Source organism: Stylophora pistillata, chromosome 14, assembly GCF_964205215.1.
Source record: "Stylophora pistillata chromosome 14, jaStyPist1.2, whole genome shotgun sequence".
In the NCBI taxonomy this organism is placed as follows: domain Eukaryota; kingdom Metazoa; phylum Cnidaria; class Anthozoa; order Scleractinia; family Pocilloporidae; genus Stylophora; species Stylophora pistillata.
In genome coordinates this window covers 22,672,081-22,688,202 of record NC_142532.1, presented here as the reverse complement: position 1 = coordinate 22,688,202, position 16,122 = coordinate 22,672,081, and the positions used below count along the sequence as shown (strand labels likewise).

The 16,122-nt window shown below is 39.1% G+C and overlaps 1 protein-coding gene and 1 pseudogene across 1 annotated transcript; one reads left to right on the top strand and one right to left on the bottom strand.

The window, feature by feature from the left end:
* Positions 1-2,962: 2,962 nt before the first annotated feature.
* Positions 2,963-3,786, bottom strand: LOC111328993 (uncharacterized). Its single transcript, XM_088744680.1, has 2 exons — positions 3,647-3,786; positions 2,963-3,512 (listed from the first exon to the last, which is right to left on the bottom strand). The coding sequence occupies exons 1-2, from the start codon at positions 3,784-3,786 to the stop codon at positions 2,963-2,965; spliced, it is 690 nt and encodes a 229-aa protein (XP_088600806.1).
* Positions 3,787-11,483: 7,697 nt separating this feature from the next.
* On the top strand, positions 11,484-13,654 carry LOC148717092 (cytochrome P450 10-like; annotated as a pseudogene).
* Positions 13,655-16,122: the final 2,468 nt, after the last annotated feature.

Below are 16,122 nucleotides of genomic sequence, written 5' to 3'. Positions count from 1 at the left end.
TCATGATCTATCGGAGGAAAGAGATAAAGTTGACTTCACTGTTTTCAGAGCTTCTTTGTTGTATAAAACAATTAGATCCCTATTAGTAATTAATTTTAGGGTACCATAATGAAAAAAACAATCCTTATTTCTTTATATATCTCGTTCCATGGACAAATTTATAGTTTCTCTTTTTGTACTCTGAAAATGTATTTATTCTTTCTGAATTTTTTCCTGTAGCTTTCTCAACGGTATAATTATGTTAACTTTATCTTGAAAACAGCACTGGTACGACTCACCTTCTAACGTTAGAAAAGTTCCTTGTTCGTTTATAGGAAGGCATAGGAACTTGTTTACGATCCTGTGATGGAGGTCAACTTTTCACCTGGAAAAGAAGAAAAAATTTCCAAAGTAAAAAATTTGGAAAATCATTAAAAGGACATTTTTGTTTTTCCTTGTCACGCCCTCAAACTGAAAGCAAACCCATTGAATCGGCTTGAGGCCAAGAATCATTGAGATAGTTTAGGACATTGAGAAATAAGAACCTGCCTGAGTCTTTTGTCAGAGTCAAATGTTTTCCGACGATAAGATATTCGCCCAAAAAAATTACTGAGTGTAGTTTGTGGAGGCTAATGTTGGTCCCTTTCAACGCTAGACTGCAAATATGATTACCATACGGAAAACATATATTTTTTCTTTTCGCCGTAAAAAACTATAAGATTCCCATTGCGTACTGAAAATGATCAAGCGACAAACAATCATTTGAAACCATCATTTTTATACATTCAAGATAGCTTTCTCAGTCCGCCATTTTGATATCTAGGAATAGCACTGGAGGTCATGTTAATGAGTGGCAAAAAGTTTCATTTTTCTCAGGTCTTTTCCTTTCGGGGTAAACCGTCAATGCTCTTGTATTCGGTAATATTTTTAATTTTGGAATTTATGGGGTGAAGCAAAAACAAAGGATTTCGACCGGCGCAATCTTCCGTTGAGTGTTAGCGTCATAATAAATTCTCAACTCGTCCTTTCCCAGTTCTGTTGTATTCATATTAACGGCCCGTACATCATGCATCAGTTTAGAATAAAAAAGATTAACTCCTTTCATCATTATCTGATAATTTATCAGTTCCTGTTTTCACTGGATACCTTTGATCGCGATTTTCAGTTTTCCTACAGTCGAACCTGTCTTAAGCGGTGTTCAGTGTAACCACCTCCCCCACAAATTACGATATCATGTGAGCGACACATTCCACTTTTCTCCTAATACTGGGATGCTGTTATAAGACAATGTTTTTGAACCCCTAACCAATCCCTCATTCGAGAAAACCTGCCCACCCCTAAGGAGTTTGACGGTACATGAATTTTGTAAGTGTTATGATGGAACATAGAAAACAATCTTTTACTCGGCCGAGTTATCAGAAAATCCCTCATTCCCAAAACTCCGCTCATCAGACCTTAAAAGTTTATGACGGCCTTGGAAAGTGAAACCTCAAAGTAAATTCCGAGAAATCAGATTTTTCTGGCAGCAAAAGGAGAAAAATAACCCGTTCTTTCAAGGAATTTTCGATAAGATGCAGAAAGACTAAACAAAAACAATTTGACCTGATGAGAATGCAGTCTTTTTAAGTCAAATTCATTTAGGATCCTTATCCCCCTTTCTCTCCCCTCCATAAAAGAGGTATCATTTGTTGATCATCACTTACAGGAAGCCTCTTGATCTTCCAATCACGTAATTCTTACAATATTACCGTTTAATTAGAGTAATATCCCAAAGAAATAAACGTAGATAGTAATGTATTGTCTCCAAGGAGTACAACACTGATCAAACAAAGCCTTTTCTCTTATTTACCAACTTTGTCAGCCACCGTAAGTGGAAAATGAATAGCTCATGAAGAGTGGATCGTCACGCACAGATAGCTTACCATTACAAGATAGAGGCTCTAATTGCGCTGTAACAAGTCTTGAATGTGATTTTGTGATAAAAATCCAACGGTTCTTGCAAAACAGTGTGTACTGAGACCGGATGTTACCTGTAAAAAAAGTAAATTACTGAGACTGGATGTTACCTGTAAAAAAAGTAAATTGTTTCATTTTTGCATGCTCAAATCCATCATCGATAAAAAAAGATTGGACGTGCAAAACCGAAATACATGTATGTACATCAGATGGTGCTTCAAAAGAAGGGTAACAAATATCCGTCTCCTTTTAATTTTCCTTCAGTGGAGGGAGCAAGATGATTTTCAGTTAAGCTTTTGTAATGGACATTTGGTATTAAAAATTTTCATATAACGGTCGGAATCATGCTCGAGGTTGATGCGTTAGCAGATAGCCCTTCGGCTAACTCAGAGGATGACGGAATTTAATCCTCCAAGAGGGTAGCTTTAAAGAAATCATCATATCCAATGCTGGTTAACATACTAGTCAATTCATCGAATTTACTCATTGTTTGGTAGGCAAGTTTTTTTTACTTATTTATTTATTTATTTATTTATTATAATTTAATGGCAATGATGACAAATAAATAAATCTAAATGTACAAACAAACAAAGCCACAAGGATAATCTGTAAAGGAATGGAACACTCCACGCAAGACAGATCACGGTGTAGCTAATCTAAATAAGTCAAATATAATGACGGACAGAAAAATTTTAGATCAAAAATAAAAACATTAAAAACGTCAATGTTCTTTACTTAAAAACCTCCTCATTCTAGACTTAAAAACTGCAAGACTAGGAGATAATCTAATATCTAAGAGTATCGAACTCCACATCTGAACAATTCTATTAAAATAAGTGGATTTAAAATTAGTCGTTGTCGCAAAATTCATCTTCAAGGAATAGTCATCAACATGTCTAAATCTGTACGGATCGTCTCGAGAATAAAAATTCAAAAAACGGAAAATCATCCACATTTAAGTATCCATACAAAAATGTAACATAAAAGAGATAACGTCTTTTTTCAAGTGAAAGCAAATTGAGACACTTCAGGCGCTCGTCATAAGTAAAATTCCTTCTTCCGAGAATAAATTTTGTTCCCCACTGCTGTATGCGCTCAAGCTTTTCAATGTTTCTTTCTTGGTATGTGGCGACCACAGAATTGTTCCATATTCCACTTGCGATCTAACCAACGTGCAGTACAGCATCTTCAGAGTTTCGGTGTCCTTCCATCCTCTACAAGTTCTTCTTAGCAGGCCAAAGATTCTATTAGCTTTATTTGTAATAGCATCAACATAAGAGTTCCAGGAAAGATGATGGTTCATAAGCAAACCTAGGTCGCGAAACTCATAAACTTCCTCTGTGTCTGATCTATTTAGGGTGAAGCTATATCTAAATGGTTCTTTCTTCCAGGTAATGCGCATCATCTTGCATTTGTTAACATTGAAGGTCATCCTGTTCCGTTGACTCCAAGCGCACAGACTATCTAGATCGTCTTGAAACATCATTTGGTCATTTGGACAATTTACCACCCTATACACCTTGCAGTCATCTGCATAAAGTGCCACAGAGCTTTCTTGGACTGCCTCAGGCAAATCACTGATGAAAATAAAAAAAAAAACAAGGGGCCCAAAATGGACCCCTTCGACACGCCAGATGTGATATTCAGCCAGCTAGAACTTTTGCCATCCACCACAACTCTCTGCTTACGACACGATAAGTAATCACCACACCAGGCTAGCAGTGACCCTACTATTGCAAAGTTACGCAGTTTATGCAGTAGAATCTTATGGTTTACGCGATCGAACGCCTTAGCAAAGTCCAAAAACACAGCATCAACCTGGAGACCATCATCCAGCGCTTTGCTCCACATATGCTTAGTGAGGATCAGCTGGGTTAAACAGGAACGCCCTTTCACAAAGCTATGCTCCTAATCAGTAAGAAAAGGTGCGAGACTAGAGTAGATGGCACGATGGACAATTCTTTCCTGACATTTTCCTAAGATCTATAGTAGGGAAATGGATCTATAGTTCCCAACATTCTCCTTGGCATTTTCTTTAAAAATTGGTGTAACATTGGCTCTTTTCCAAGTCATGGGGACTACACCCAAACTAAATGACAAGTTAAACAACTTGGTCAGGGGTATCGATAACTCTCGGGCACATGATTTCAAAATTCTTGCAGGGATGCCATCGACACCAGTTACCTTGTTAGCGTCCAGATTAACTAAAATGTCCTCAACCTCACCCTGAGTGGTGGAAATTTGAAATAGAAGATCTGGAAAAGATGAAGTTCGAGACGTCAAACCGACCTCGCCGTTCATGACTTTTTTTCAATTTTTATCTCACATATCAGAATTCTCTTTCGCCATGCCAAGTTATTAATCATATCATATCATATATTGTCAAAGCAACAGTAAAAAATTATTGCAAGTGAATCAGTTGTTTTAACAGACAATACTTACCACGACCTATAGCCCTCAGTGTCCTGCTTTAAAAGTAAAGTTAACAATCTCTTTTCGTCCTTGGAGTGTTTTCTTGCCTACGTCATGCGTTAGTCATATCTGGCAGCCAATAAAATGTCGTTACCTGTTTCTAACGTGGAATCTGCTCAACTGACTATTCTACCCCAGACCCGCTGAACATGACGGCCAAACCCTGGGAGTGACCAGTATTTATCAGATAAAGGAATACAATCAAAACGTTTTGCAGCTTATAGCTGTGGTTTTTTCAATTCTATAATTTTGAGCTGTTTCTTCGCAAGTTTCTTTGGTTTTTTTTATTGGTTTGTTTTTTTTTGTTATATAGCACACCACAGACCAGTCATGGTTAAAAGGGTTTCTCAGGTATCAGGGGCTGTCTCTGCTTTGGAGATGGATGGTGGATGGTGGAGGAAAGAAAACGAAACTTCAATTAGAGGTGATGATCAATATGTACTCTCTCCTAGTAGATGTATTAAGTACAGCTGTACATGAGAATTGCAGAAGTGATCATGCATGGGCAGGAAAATTGCTCAACAAGAGAGCACATTTGCTACACTAGTGTTGTTAGAATTGTATACACAGCAAGGATTTGTTAATGTTTCAACTATTAACATGCATAATACACATATACAATGATATTTGGGGGAAAGAACCTTTGAAGTCACAAATGCAAGATTGTGGAGTAGTATTCTTGAAGAGTATTTATAGTCATATGTTTTTGCTATATTTATAGTATTATTCAAAGTCAACTGTTTTATACAAATGTTTTTTATATACTCTTTTTGTTAAGGGCCATTAATTTATCAGTTCAAAATATTATATGCACCCTCAATAAATAAAGCTTATTATTATTATTTCAAGGAACAAGTAAACTGTTGTCTTCAAATATTCTGATTTCTAGTTGCTAGAGACAATGAAATGCTTTCCTATTGCAACAAAAAACCAGCTCGAGGACAGCAAGGTAATAAAAGTGGTAAGGAAATGGGCGTCATCATTCTGTCCAACTGTCGAAGCAGGGTCCAGCAGCGGATAGGAGTCGCATGGCAACAGTCCGGCGGATTCAGAATGTACGGCAGGAACAGAAGATAATGATGAGGAAAGCCAGCAGTTATCCAAATCCATTAATGGGGACAAGGAAGCTAATTATATTCCAGTGTCCCTATTTGAACGGCAAAGCTCTGATAAGGATCAATCAGATGATGAATCATTGGATGCAAAAGTGGCCAGTTTTATTGTCGGTAAGACTCTAGACAGCAGGGCCATGAAGAACAAACTGCTATCAGAGAACTTTGAGAAGTCTTCTCATAACCATTCAGTAGACGACCTCAAGTCTGAGGACGAGCGATTGCCTAAAATCGACATCGGGCTGATGGCGAATGAGCTGTTAAAAACATGGAGTTTGCTGAAGGTGATGACATTTTTGCCAACCAGATACTTTTCGGAACAAGATATGTTCACAGCTGGTTAAGGAAGAAGTGGAGGGAGATTGTAATAACAATTAATTGGTGTCTTTTCAAAAGTCTTCGTATAGAGAGAGGGTGAAAGTCTCCGTTTCAGTTAAAAAGGGTCTATTTTTAGTTAGCTAGAGTGGTATCACATTGCACGGAAATGTTGCTTCTTTTAAGTTTTGCAATTTGGGAGATGGTCTCAATGGTTGGTGTTCTTGATGTTTAATATTGGATTGCATGATCGTCTGATCCTCTATGTTCAGGCCAAGCAAGACCGTGTTGCCGAATTGTTAGTCGCAGCCAGCCCAGCTGGTAAATCTCATGATAAACTTGATTGTTCAGTTTTTGACCATGGAACCGATATAGTTAAACATATTCTTCAGAGGGTGAATTTTATTTAAACCGTGTGCGCGCGACCAGGTGTTTTTTCAGATGTAATTTGTCGTGTCACGAGCTCGGGACCACGGAAAAATTGACTTCCATGAGGAATTTGAACCTCATACCCTTTCATTTCCATTGCCATGCCTATCGCGAAACCTCTGATTATTGTTTCAAAGTAATTGGGTACTATTGAGAAATTGATTATAACACGAGATTGATTTGGCTGATTTGATTTTCTTTTGCAGGAAGTGGTGACGGTGATCATGCCAGGTAAGAGAAGATTCTTATAAAGTAAACATTGATCATAAAAAAAGAACAGGTTTTCAGAATTTCTAAATTGAAAGGATGAAATTTGTTACTTTCCAGGCGTGGAGATAATGGTTTTCCATTGTTAGTACGTTTTTAAATTGAGTGTCGTTCAACCAAAACCAAAGTATAATCGTAACGGCTAATCAGAAGACAGAAAAAAACTCCGAAGAGCCAATGAGAACTCAGAATAAAAACAAGCAAACCGCCTAAGGCGTGGGAAAACGCGGGCGACCAAGTCGGGCTTGATTTTGGTTTTGCATCTGATTGGTCGAGACAGTGACGCGAGTTGTTTGGACCAATCACAGCGGAGTAAGGCAAAAGCAATGCAATCCCTGGTTACTTTTGACATTCAGTTGAAAGTTTCTGTATTAATGGTCTTTGAATCTGTGATCTTATCTCTGCTTGTATTCTTGTAGGACTCCTATTGAGAATATCGGTTCTTCAGGAAAATTAGATGCCATAATGAAGAGTTTGGAAGACTCCTCCAGGTCCCTGTCTCCTTCTGAATCCAGAACTCCGCCCGTTTCTCAGGCATTCTCTATCTTTAGTGAAGACACTGAAATGCCTCAAGACTCTTCCAGTGCTACCCCTCCGTCAAAAACTGGCGACTTCAGTGCTTTGGAATTCGGAGAAGACGTGGATATCCAAGCGGATTCAACTGCTGATAAAGGAGAAGGAGCTCAACCAAGCTCACAAGTGTCGGATTCTGTTGAAGTACCTCATAAACCAGATTCGAAGTCACAGAACACGATGCAAACTTCCGGTTATTAACAGCGCATGAGCGTCAGTGTGGAGCATGGGCTGGGCGCTTTCCAACATAAACTTAGCCGCAGCAAAAAGAAAAAGACAAAATGGAATGAACTGTATAACATTTTTCAGCAACAGGGGAGAAATCCTTAAGGAATGGTAGATAAAAACAGTGGGAATTTTAACATAAACCCTGAAACAAACTTAAGACCGCAGTAAGCTGCGGCAACCCAGTCGAGAGGTCAGTCGCAAAACACACCCGCAAATTTCTAAGTTGGAAACAAATTCTTTTGCAGCAGCGGACCAACAGCTGGCAAGATCAAGGACCAAGGGCACAGAACATAGTTTCAGGAAATTTATGGGAAATTTCTCTCAACAGCCTCCACCATTACGTTGAGGGTTCGAGCTTCGGCAGGACCAACACTAAAGGTCTTAAAATAATTAAGAAGAATATGCTACCTTTCTAAAACATCAAGAAACGGTTAAATATTCTAGTCTTCTCGGATAGGGACGAATAAATGAAGGGTCCGTCTCCTGCAGGGTTAGGGGTAGGAGACGTTAATTTCCCACGCACGAGATTACTGTGTGATCCCCCTGGTGTGGGATGGGTGGGATGGGTGGGTTTGTTAGAGCTTAAACCTCGTAGGGGACTTATGTCCTATAGTTTCTGTTCCAGTACTTTGTACAAATCCTTAAATACTCAAATACCATACCTATGGAATTTATTTGCAAAGTTCCACCACCTTAATGTCCGTCAGCAGACTCACTCAGTGATTCCTCAGCAGCTAGAGCCAAGAAAAAGACCACCACCTCAGCCAGTATCTCCTCTACCCCTCTAGAAAAATCAATCGCAGTTCTTTCCACCCAGTCAACCAACCCATCGCTACACTTAGCTTCCACCCCCATCACCTTTCCAAGCCAATGCAACGACTCCACCACCAACACAGTTTTCACACTCCAACCCTAGCCCCATTCAACAGCAGTTTCCTCAGAGCATGCAAGCTGGTTTCTCACCACAGCAGAATCAGTCTCATTTCAATACACCCCCGCCAAACCTCGGCATCACGGTTGCTCAACAGGGGAATTCGGTTGGAATTGTTACAGGTTCTCTTCAACAGAGTGGTTCAACGGAAAGTGTGCCGCAATCCGAAGTCGGGTCGCTCTTTGTTTAAACTAGAACCTTTTATTGTTTGACCATTTAAATGAAAGTTACAGAGAAGCCCTTTCATGTGGGACTGGTTATTCTGCTGTAGAAGGTGAGTCTTGCTTTAATTAACCTCTGCGGATAACACCGTTAACATTTAAGCGAAGGAAACTTAGCTGCTCTTTCATTCGCCACCGTTGATTCTTCGGTCCCAAGAGGTTTTACCTTAATTAAGACTGTGAGTCAAACCCTGGTGTGTGATCATTCTCGTGAAAGCCAGTAAGTAGCACTACTAGAAGGCTTTCCCGACTCTCCCAACTCTCCCCAGCCTTCTGCAGTAAAACTCAAAGAGCACTGAGCACTTTAGCCTGTTTGTAGGCGGTAGTTTGTATTTTTAAGCGCAAGATTCAGCACGGCTAATATTAGGTCGCCATAATGGACGGGTAGAAGATTTTTTGGTCCGATATGCTGACCGAATACTCGCCGTGCTGCACTTCGTGCTTTCAAAAAACAGGAACTACCGCCTCCGTCCAAGCAGGTTATGAGCACTCGCCTCCCAAATTACGCCTGGTTCGCTGGCTACAAGTTCTAGTGTGACACCTTTCAAGTAGAAGATATTTAGCAATATAAACTTAAGGCTCTCATATCATGCTTAACTTGAAGTCCTCAAAAATTTAACTGTGACCAGTGAAATGAAAGCTGATTTGGTGCAGTGTATCGTAATGTACACGTGGTTTTAACTCTCAAAGTTTATTCAGATGGCCGAATGTTTCACCAAGACCATCGAAACTGAACGCAAGTGAATCTTTTATTTTCCGTGACATTTTTTATGTAATATTCTTTTTGTTTCTAGTCGAAATCAGGGCTTTAATCGAACATTGTGAGTATTTAAACGAAACCATTTGAAAAACAGACGTAACGCAATCGTCTGTCCTTCAAGATAATTTTTCGATACCATTGACGTTCGGAATCACTCGGCGTTCAAATATTCGCTGTAACGTACGCAGTTTTAGATAATCACCCAAGTGTTTTACTTTCCCACCGACAACACACTCCAGTTTCTCAAAATTACGGATGAATAACCTCGCTCACAAACTTGATCAGATTAGTTCTCTTCGCAGCAAGCGGCATCGCTGAAGGCTTTTTAACAGCTGGTTACTGAGAAATAAACGCTAGTACATTCACAACTAGACGTTATTCCAGTAGCATCAGACATCTCTCATTAGAAAAAATTACAAATGATCACCATAGTTAATAGAGGGGACTCTATTAACTATGATGATCATGACGCGCACAACTTCACTCGGTCGATACACGAAGGCACTCTGCTAGACATAAGGATTTCCTCCTTTCTTACATACTCGCCTCTGATTGGCTAACAAACCATGAAGTCGCGTCATCATTACGTCACGAATTTTTGTTGTTGTTTTTATCAAGGTGAATTGTTCCCTCGTTGTCTATGGTTAGCCAAATGTTGCAAAACTCAACCACTTGCATATTTACATTCAATAACTTTTATTTATGCGCAACAAAATATATTTTTATTCAACAGTTTACAGTTACATTCAACATTTTATATTGATGTTCAACGACACGCATTTTCTTTCCATATTCGACCAAAATTATTTTCATTCAACAACAATATTTATTCAACTTCAATAGCTATATTTATTTTACTCAACTAAATTAATTGTTCAACTTCAGTCAAAACTTTTTACCCAACAAAAATGATTATTCAACTTCCACCATGCATAGTTATTTAATGACATACCTTCTATTATGACTAAGTGTTTGAAAGTTCCCGGACATTCAAAATATCGTCATTCAACAAAATTCCCCGCCCCTACCCCCGAACTACCCCCAAACATGAAAACCATTCCCTTCCATGATACAAAGATCATGGACTGGAACCCGATCATTCAATTTGCGCTAAGAATCAAAATGGCAGCCATAACACTGGACGAAGACTCATTCTTCAATTACTTTGAGGATGTTATAAGCTTGTTAAATGTTTTTGAAGAGGGAGAAGACAGTATTTCCCGACCATTCTATTCGGGCATTGCTGTTAATACATTATTTTATTTCAGATGTCTACCAAAGGGAAAATGATCCAATCAATGGTCATGTATGAGGTCATTTCAAAACGTAAAATGCCTTTGGATCAGTTGAGAAAAGGATTGATTACCCTTGGTGCTCTTGATGAGATGTCAAAGCACCCACTTTTGTTTGAGAGTGTGTTCACCTTTAACCCTGTTGAGCTGACACCAGCGATAGTTAGAGAGTATCTCAAATATCCAGATGAATTAAGTGACCAAATTAAGTACCAGATATACTGCTAAGTGAGTACGGTTTGGAGTATTCCTTAACCCCAGTGCTGTCAATTTTCGGCACCAGCTGTGGAAAAAAACCCTTAAATTAGTGGCAACCTCAGTCAACTCTCCTTTGCACTCGTTTACAATCAGTAACACGTTTCGTTCAGTGTTATGGCTGCCATTTTCAGTGATTTTTGGCGCAAATTGAATGATCGGGTTCCAGTCCATGATCTTCGTATCATGGAAGGGAATGGGTTTCATGTTTGGGGGTAGTTCGGGGGTAGGGGCGGGGAATTTTGTTAAAAGACGATATTTTGAATGTCCGGGACTTTCGAACGCTCAGTCATAATATAAGGTATGTCATTAAATAACTATGCATGGTAGTAGTTGAATAATTGTTTTTTGTTGAGTAAAAAGTTTGGACTGAAGTTGAACAATTAATTTTGTTGAGTAAAATAAAGATAGTTATTGAAGTTGAATAAATATTGTTGTTGAATGAAAATAATTTTGGTTGAATATGAAAAGAAAATACGTGTCGTTGAACACAAATATAAAATGTTGAATATAACTGTAAACTGCTGAATAAAAATATATTTTGTTGAGCATAAATATAAGTTGTTGAATATAAATATGCAAGTTGTTGAATTTTCCAACATTTGGCCAACCATAGTTGTCAATGTCATGTGAGACATCGAAATCGAAACCGTGCGAATCATTCATTCCCTGGATTAGCTGAAGTTCTTTAAAATGGCGTTTACTGTTAAAACGGAAACTGCACACTCTCTCGTTTTCTCATCGGGTCGAACCATTTCTTTCATGCGTAAACAACACCATGGTCTCCGTGGTTTCGTGCCATCGACGTCGATGAGTTCTCTTTCGTCCATTTCAGTCGAAGATGTACCAAAACCAAAACCTTTTTCAGAAATCCCAGGTCCCCTCTGTATCCCTTTTTTCGGAACAGTTTGGACGTTCTTCGTGGGAAGGAAAGGCCAGCCCCTTGGAAAGCGATTTTATGACATCCAAGCAGAAAATGTCAAGAAATATGGGAAAGTATTCCGCAACAAAGTGCCAGGCGTTGATATTATTAGTTTATCTGATGCTGTCGATGTTGCAAAGTTACTCCGAACGGAACCCAAATATCCAGAAAGACTGGACTTTCCGTCTCTGAACTTCCACCGAGAAAAAAGAAAGAAAGTTCCTGGTGTTTTTTTTGCCGATGGTGCAGAATGGTACAAGTTACGAAGCGTCCTGAGCAAACGAATGCTGCGACCGAAAAAAGTCGCCGACTATTCTCCGGGTTTCAATAAAATTATCAGTGATTTTATTCACCGATTGCGATCTGTTCGAGAGCCCAGAGGGTCAGAGAAAGAGAACGAAGTCTGTGTACTCGATAATGAACTTTTCAAATGGTCGTTTGAGTCCGTGGCAGAGATGTTGTTTGACAAAAAGTTTGATTGTCTTGAGGAGGACGTAAACGAAGAGGCACAGACCTCCATAACAGCTGTCGGAAATTTTCTGGCGGTTGCGGTCGAGGTTGGCTTACTACCTGTTTGGTTCTATAGGATGTACGAGACACAGACATTTAAAAAATTTTTCGATAATTTCGACACGATATACGATTACGCCGAACTATTTATCGGCAGACGAATCAAGGAACTGGAAGAAAAGTCACGCAAACCATCAAAGGAAACAGAGCGTGACAGAGCTGGCCTCTTCGAGTTCCTCCTGTCGAGCGGAAAGATGACGAAGGATGACCTGTTGGCGAGCGTAATCGACGTCCTGTTTGCCGGAGTTGATACTACGTCGAATACGATGCAATGGGTTCTCTATATGTTGGCCAAAAACCCAGAGAAGCAGAAAATTCTTCGACAGGAAGAGCTCTCAGTGGTAGGAAATTCAACCTTTGCAACGCCAGCAACTCTCGCGCGAATGCCATATCTAAAGGCCTGGTTACGAGAGACCATCCGCCTATATCCTGTTCTATCCGCTGTTCCGAGAAGACCAAAAGAAGATATAGTATTAGGAGGCTACCATATTCCTGGGGGCACTGCTCAAGTTGAGTTCCTCGTTCACCAAATGGGGCGAGATGAGAGTATTTTTGAAGACGCTGAAGCCTTTAAACCAGAGAGATGGCTGCGAAGCAAAGATAGTGCTTTGATCGAAGCAACAGAAGCCTTCGCTTCCCTTCCATTTGGATTCGGAACGCGTATGTGCCTCGGTCGACGTATTGCCGAGTTAGAACTTCATCTGTTGATGGCCAGAATCGTGCAGCAGTTTGACATCTCTTACCCACCGGAGGCAGAGGATGTGGAGCCGTTTATGACAGACCTGTTAGAGTGCAGTTTGTTGACAGACAATGAGTTCCATTTTCTTGTGGCCAAGTTCACCTTTCACTGTAAGACCGTTTTCAGCTGAAAGTAGGACAAATTCTGATGACAACTCGTTAAACAAACCTCACTTTTTGGATCGAAGATGTTCAATAAGTCACGTTTAATAAGTAAGTTTCAACAATCTCAGTGATTCCCTAAATATTATAAACAATATTCACCGCTGGCTGCCAATCATTTTACATTTCATTTCTCTTCAGAATTATTCAATAATGTTATTTGAAGGTCACACCTTCCCCTCAACGGTTAGTGTATTCCTATCACTAGTTCGCTATTCGGTGATTTGACGAACTAGGAAAGTAGACTCGCAAAACTACATGTAAATATGTGTGTATTTCAAATACATTTTAATGGTTTTATGAAGGATTTCTCTCTTGCTTGCAAATGTTTGTCTTATACATATATCTCGTATTCTTTCGGTTTTCATTGTATATTTATTGTAGTGTTTCTCTGGTCACCTAAAGAAATCCTGTGCCGATGAATTTTCGTTTGATAATAAAGAAGCCTTTTCCAGGCGTTTAGTTGGTAAAATGGAGCGAAATGGTAAAAGGCGCGATCGTAGTGATAAGTAAAAGGCGTGATCGCAGAGAGAAAGCAAAGGAACTTGAAATGCAAAAGTATTAATGAGCATACAAGGGTCTGAGTAAGCATACAAGGATTTATTATCCAACTGTGTTTCGTAGAGTGCCAATGAAGCGCGAAACGTGTACAAATATCACAAGATAAGTGTACTCCAGAAATATTCGCAAAATTCGCCCGCACTGAAATAACAGTTTTGGCGTATTGGATGATAAATCTTTTAATAGAAGTTTTGTTTTGTAGTGTCGCTGAGTATTTTTGCGTATTTTGACGTGCCCCACGGGTCCAACTGGCTCGTCAAAATACGGCACAACTCGTAAAAATTCTCAGCGATACTACACATCAAAACGTCTAATAAAGTATATGTCTCTATGTAACTGCAGTCAGTCTTTTTTAAGTTTTGAAAAGGGTTTATTCAGAACAAACCACCTAGGTTACAAAATAAAAATGCTAACGCACGTGGGCTTGGCCCCAACTAACTAAGCAGTTCGGAAAAGCTCAGTCTACAACGGTCGTTAATATAATATGCTAATGAGATTACTATCAATAGTCCACAAAATTAAAGTACGGCTAATAGGCTAGTTAATAATCAAAGAATACGAGGTAGAGCTAATATTTATCTATTTAGTGTTAACTAATGTAGTGATGCTAATGGTCTGTTCAATAAATGTAATTTTCTAGTAATACAATATTAATGCTACTAATAAACTAATGTAGTGATGCTAGGGATAATTTAAAGAGACCTAAAAGGAACTGTTAAAAATTAATCTATTTATTGAATTAGTTACTAAATCAACTATTAATTATTTACAAGAGAATTTTAATAGTAGTATTCTCTACTTGACCCAGTGCTGGAGCTTCCCACAAATTTTTGAAGTCAGATAAAAGGAGACGAAAGTGCTCATAGAGAATTCTCTTCTTAATATCATTGAGGATATAACGGATTATACCCTCATGATTTTCCCTTCCACTGCGAAAAGTAGCATTACTACGAAACTTCCGAATGCCATACAAGATCGTTTTCATAAGAAAACGGGCCCGTCGCGCATTTTTTGGGTTGGCTGGAGCCCACTGAAAGAAGAAAATAGAAGTACAAGACTGGAAGAAATTATCAAGGGAGAGGAGATCACAGGAGAAAAATACGACCACGCTTTTTTTATCACGGGAACAATTAATAAAACAATAATTCCTTCTGTTTTTTTTGGTACGGAGAGCTTTAAGGCGACTTTCCGTATTGGATATAGAATCGGGGACGGTTGTGTCACCATTACCTAGACGTTGACTAAGTCCAATTAATTTATTGGTTAAAAAAATTTCATCTCTATGTAACCGTCTCCGTTTCTTATGGGAAAAGGAGATCGCTTCTTCCTTAACGGATTGTTTTAGAAACTCCCACCAATCCCGGATGCAAACGAAAGCATGTAAGAAACGTATGTGATCATCGATTAAATTTTCTACAGCAATTCAGAAATCGTTGTCTTTCAAAAGGGAGTTGTTAAAACTCCATACACCAGGACCGCGTTTTATGCTACTAGGAAAGTCCAAAACAAGGGAGACAAAGTTATGATCAGAAAATGAACAAGGAAAGATATCACACTTCGTCTCAGGGGAGAGCAAATCCTCAGAGATGAGAAATTGATCGAGTCTGCTCGCAATTATTGAGGTGGAATTGAACCACGTAAATTGCCTTTGTTTAGGGTGCAATTTACGCCATACATCGGTAAGAGTGAAAACACTTTTCAATGGCTCGTAATCTTTATGAATAGAGACATTGCCCACAAATTGGTCTAAAGTGTTATCATAACAGATAAAATCCCCGCTAATGATAGTCGCCGAGGACGGAATAAAAATTCATGGAGAGAGTCGAAAAAACCTTTCCGTTCAGATGGATTGGTGGGAGCGTAAATATTTTTTAAGTTCAAATCAACATCATTGGTGCTGATCAGGGTACTGAAGATACGACCGTGCGAGTCTTTCTTCCAAGATATGACTTCATCTGAAATTCTAGGGGAAATCAGGGTTACCACTCCGCCATGTCGACCGATGGTAGAGGTCCAAAAACTAAGTCCCGGCCACCGATGAGACACGGCCTTGATCAGAGACTCAGAACTAATAAACGTCTCTTGTATAAAAGTAAAATCAAAAGACTTCTTTTCAATTAAATCAAATAAATAGTTGTGCGTGAGGGGATTTCCCATGCCCCTCGCATTGATAGTTAATAGTTTAAAAGATGTTTAGGAAGAAAGACTCGCTTCAGAAAAGCATTAAAGAAATTACTTTTTTTTTTCTTTTAGTCTCTATTTTTTTTTTTCTTTCCTGGGGTAGAGGTTTCTTTGCGAGATGGAGAGAGGTCGGGGTATTTTCGTTTCAGGTCGTGTGTAGTTTCAATTTCGATTTCAGTGGTGTCTAAAGAAGAGATG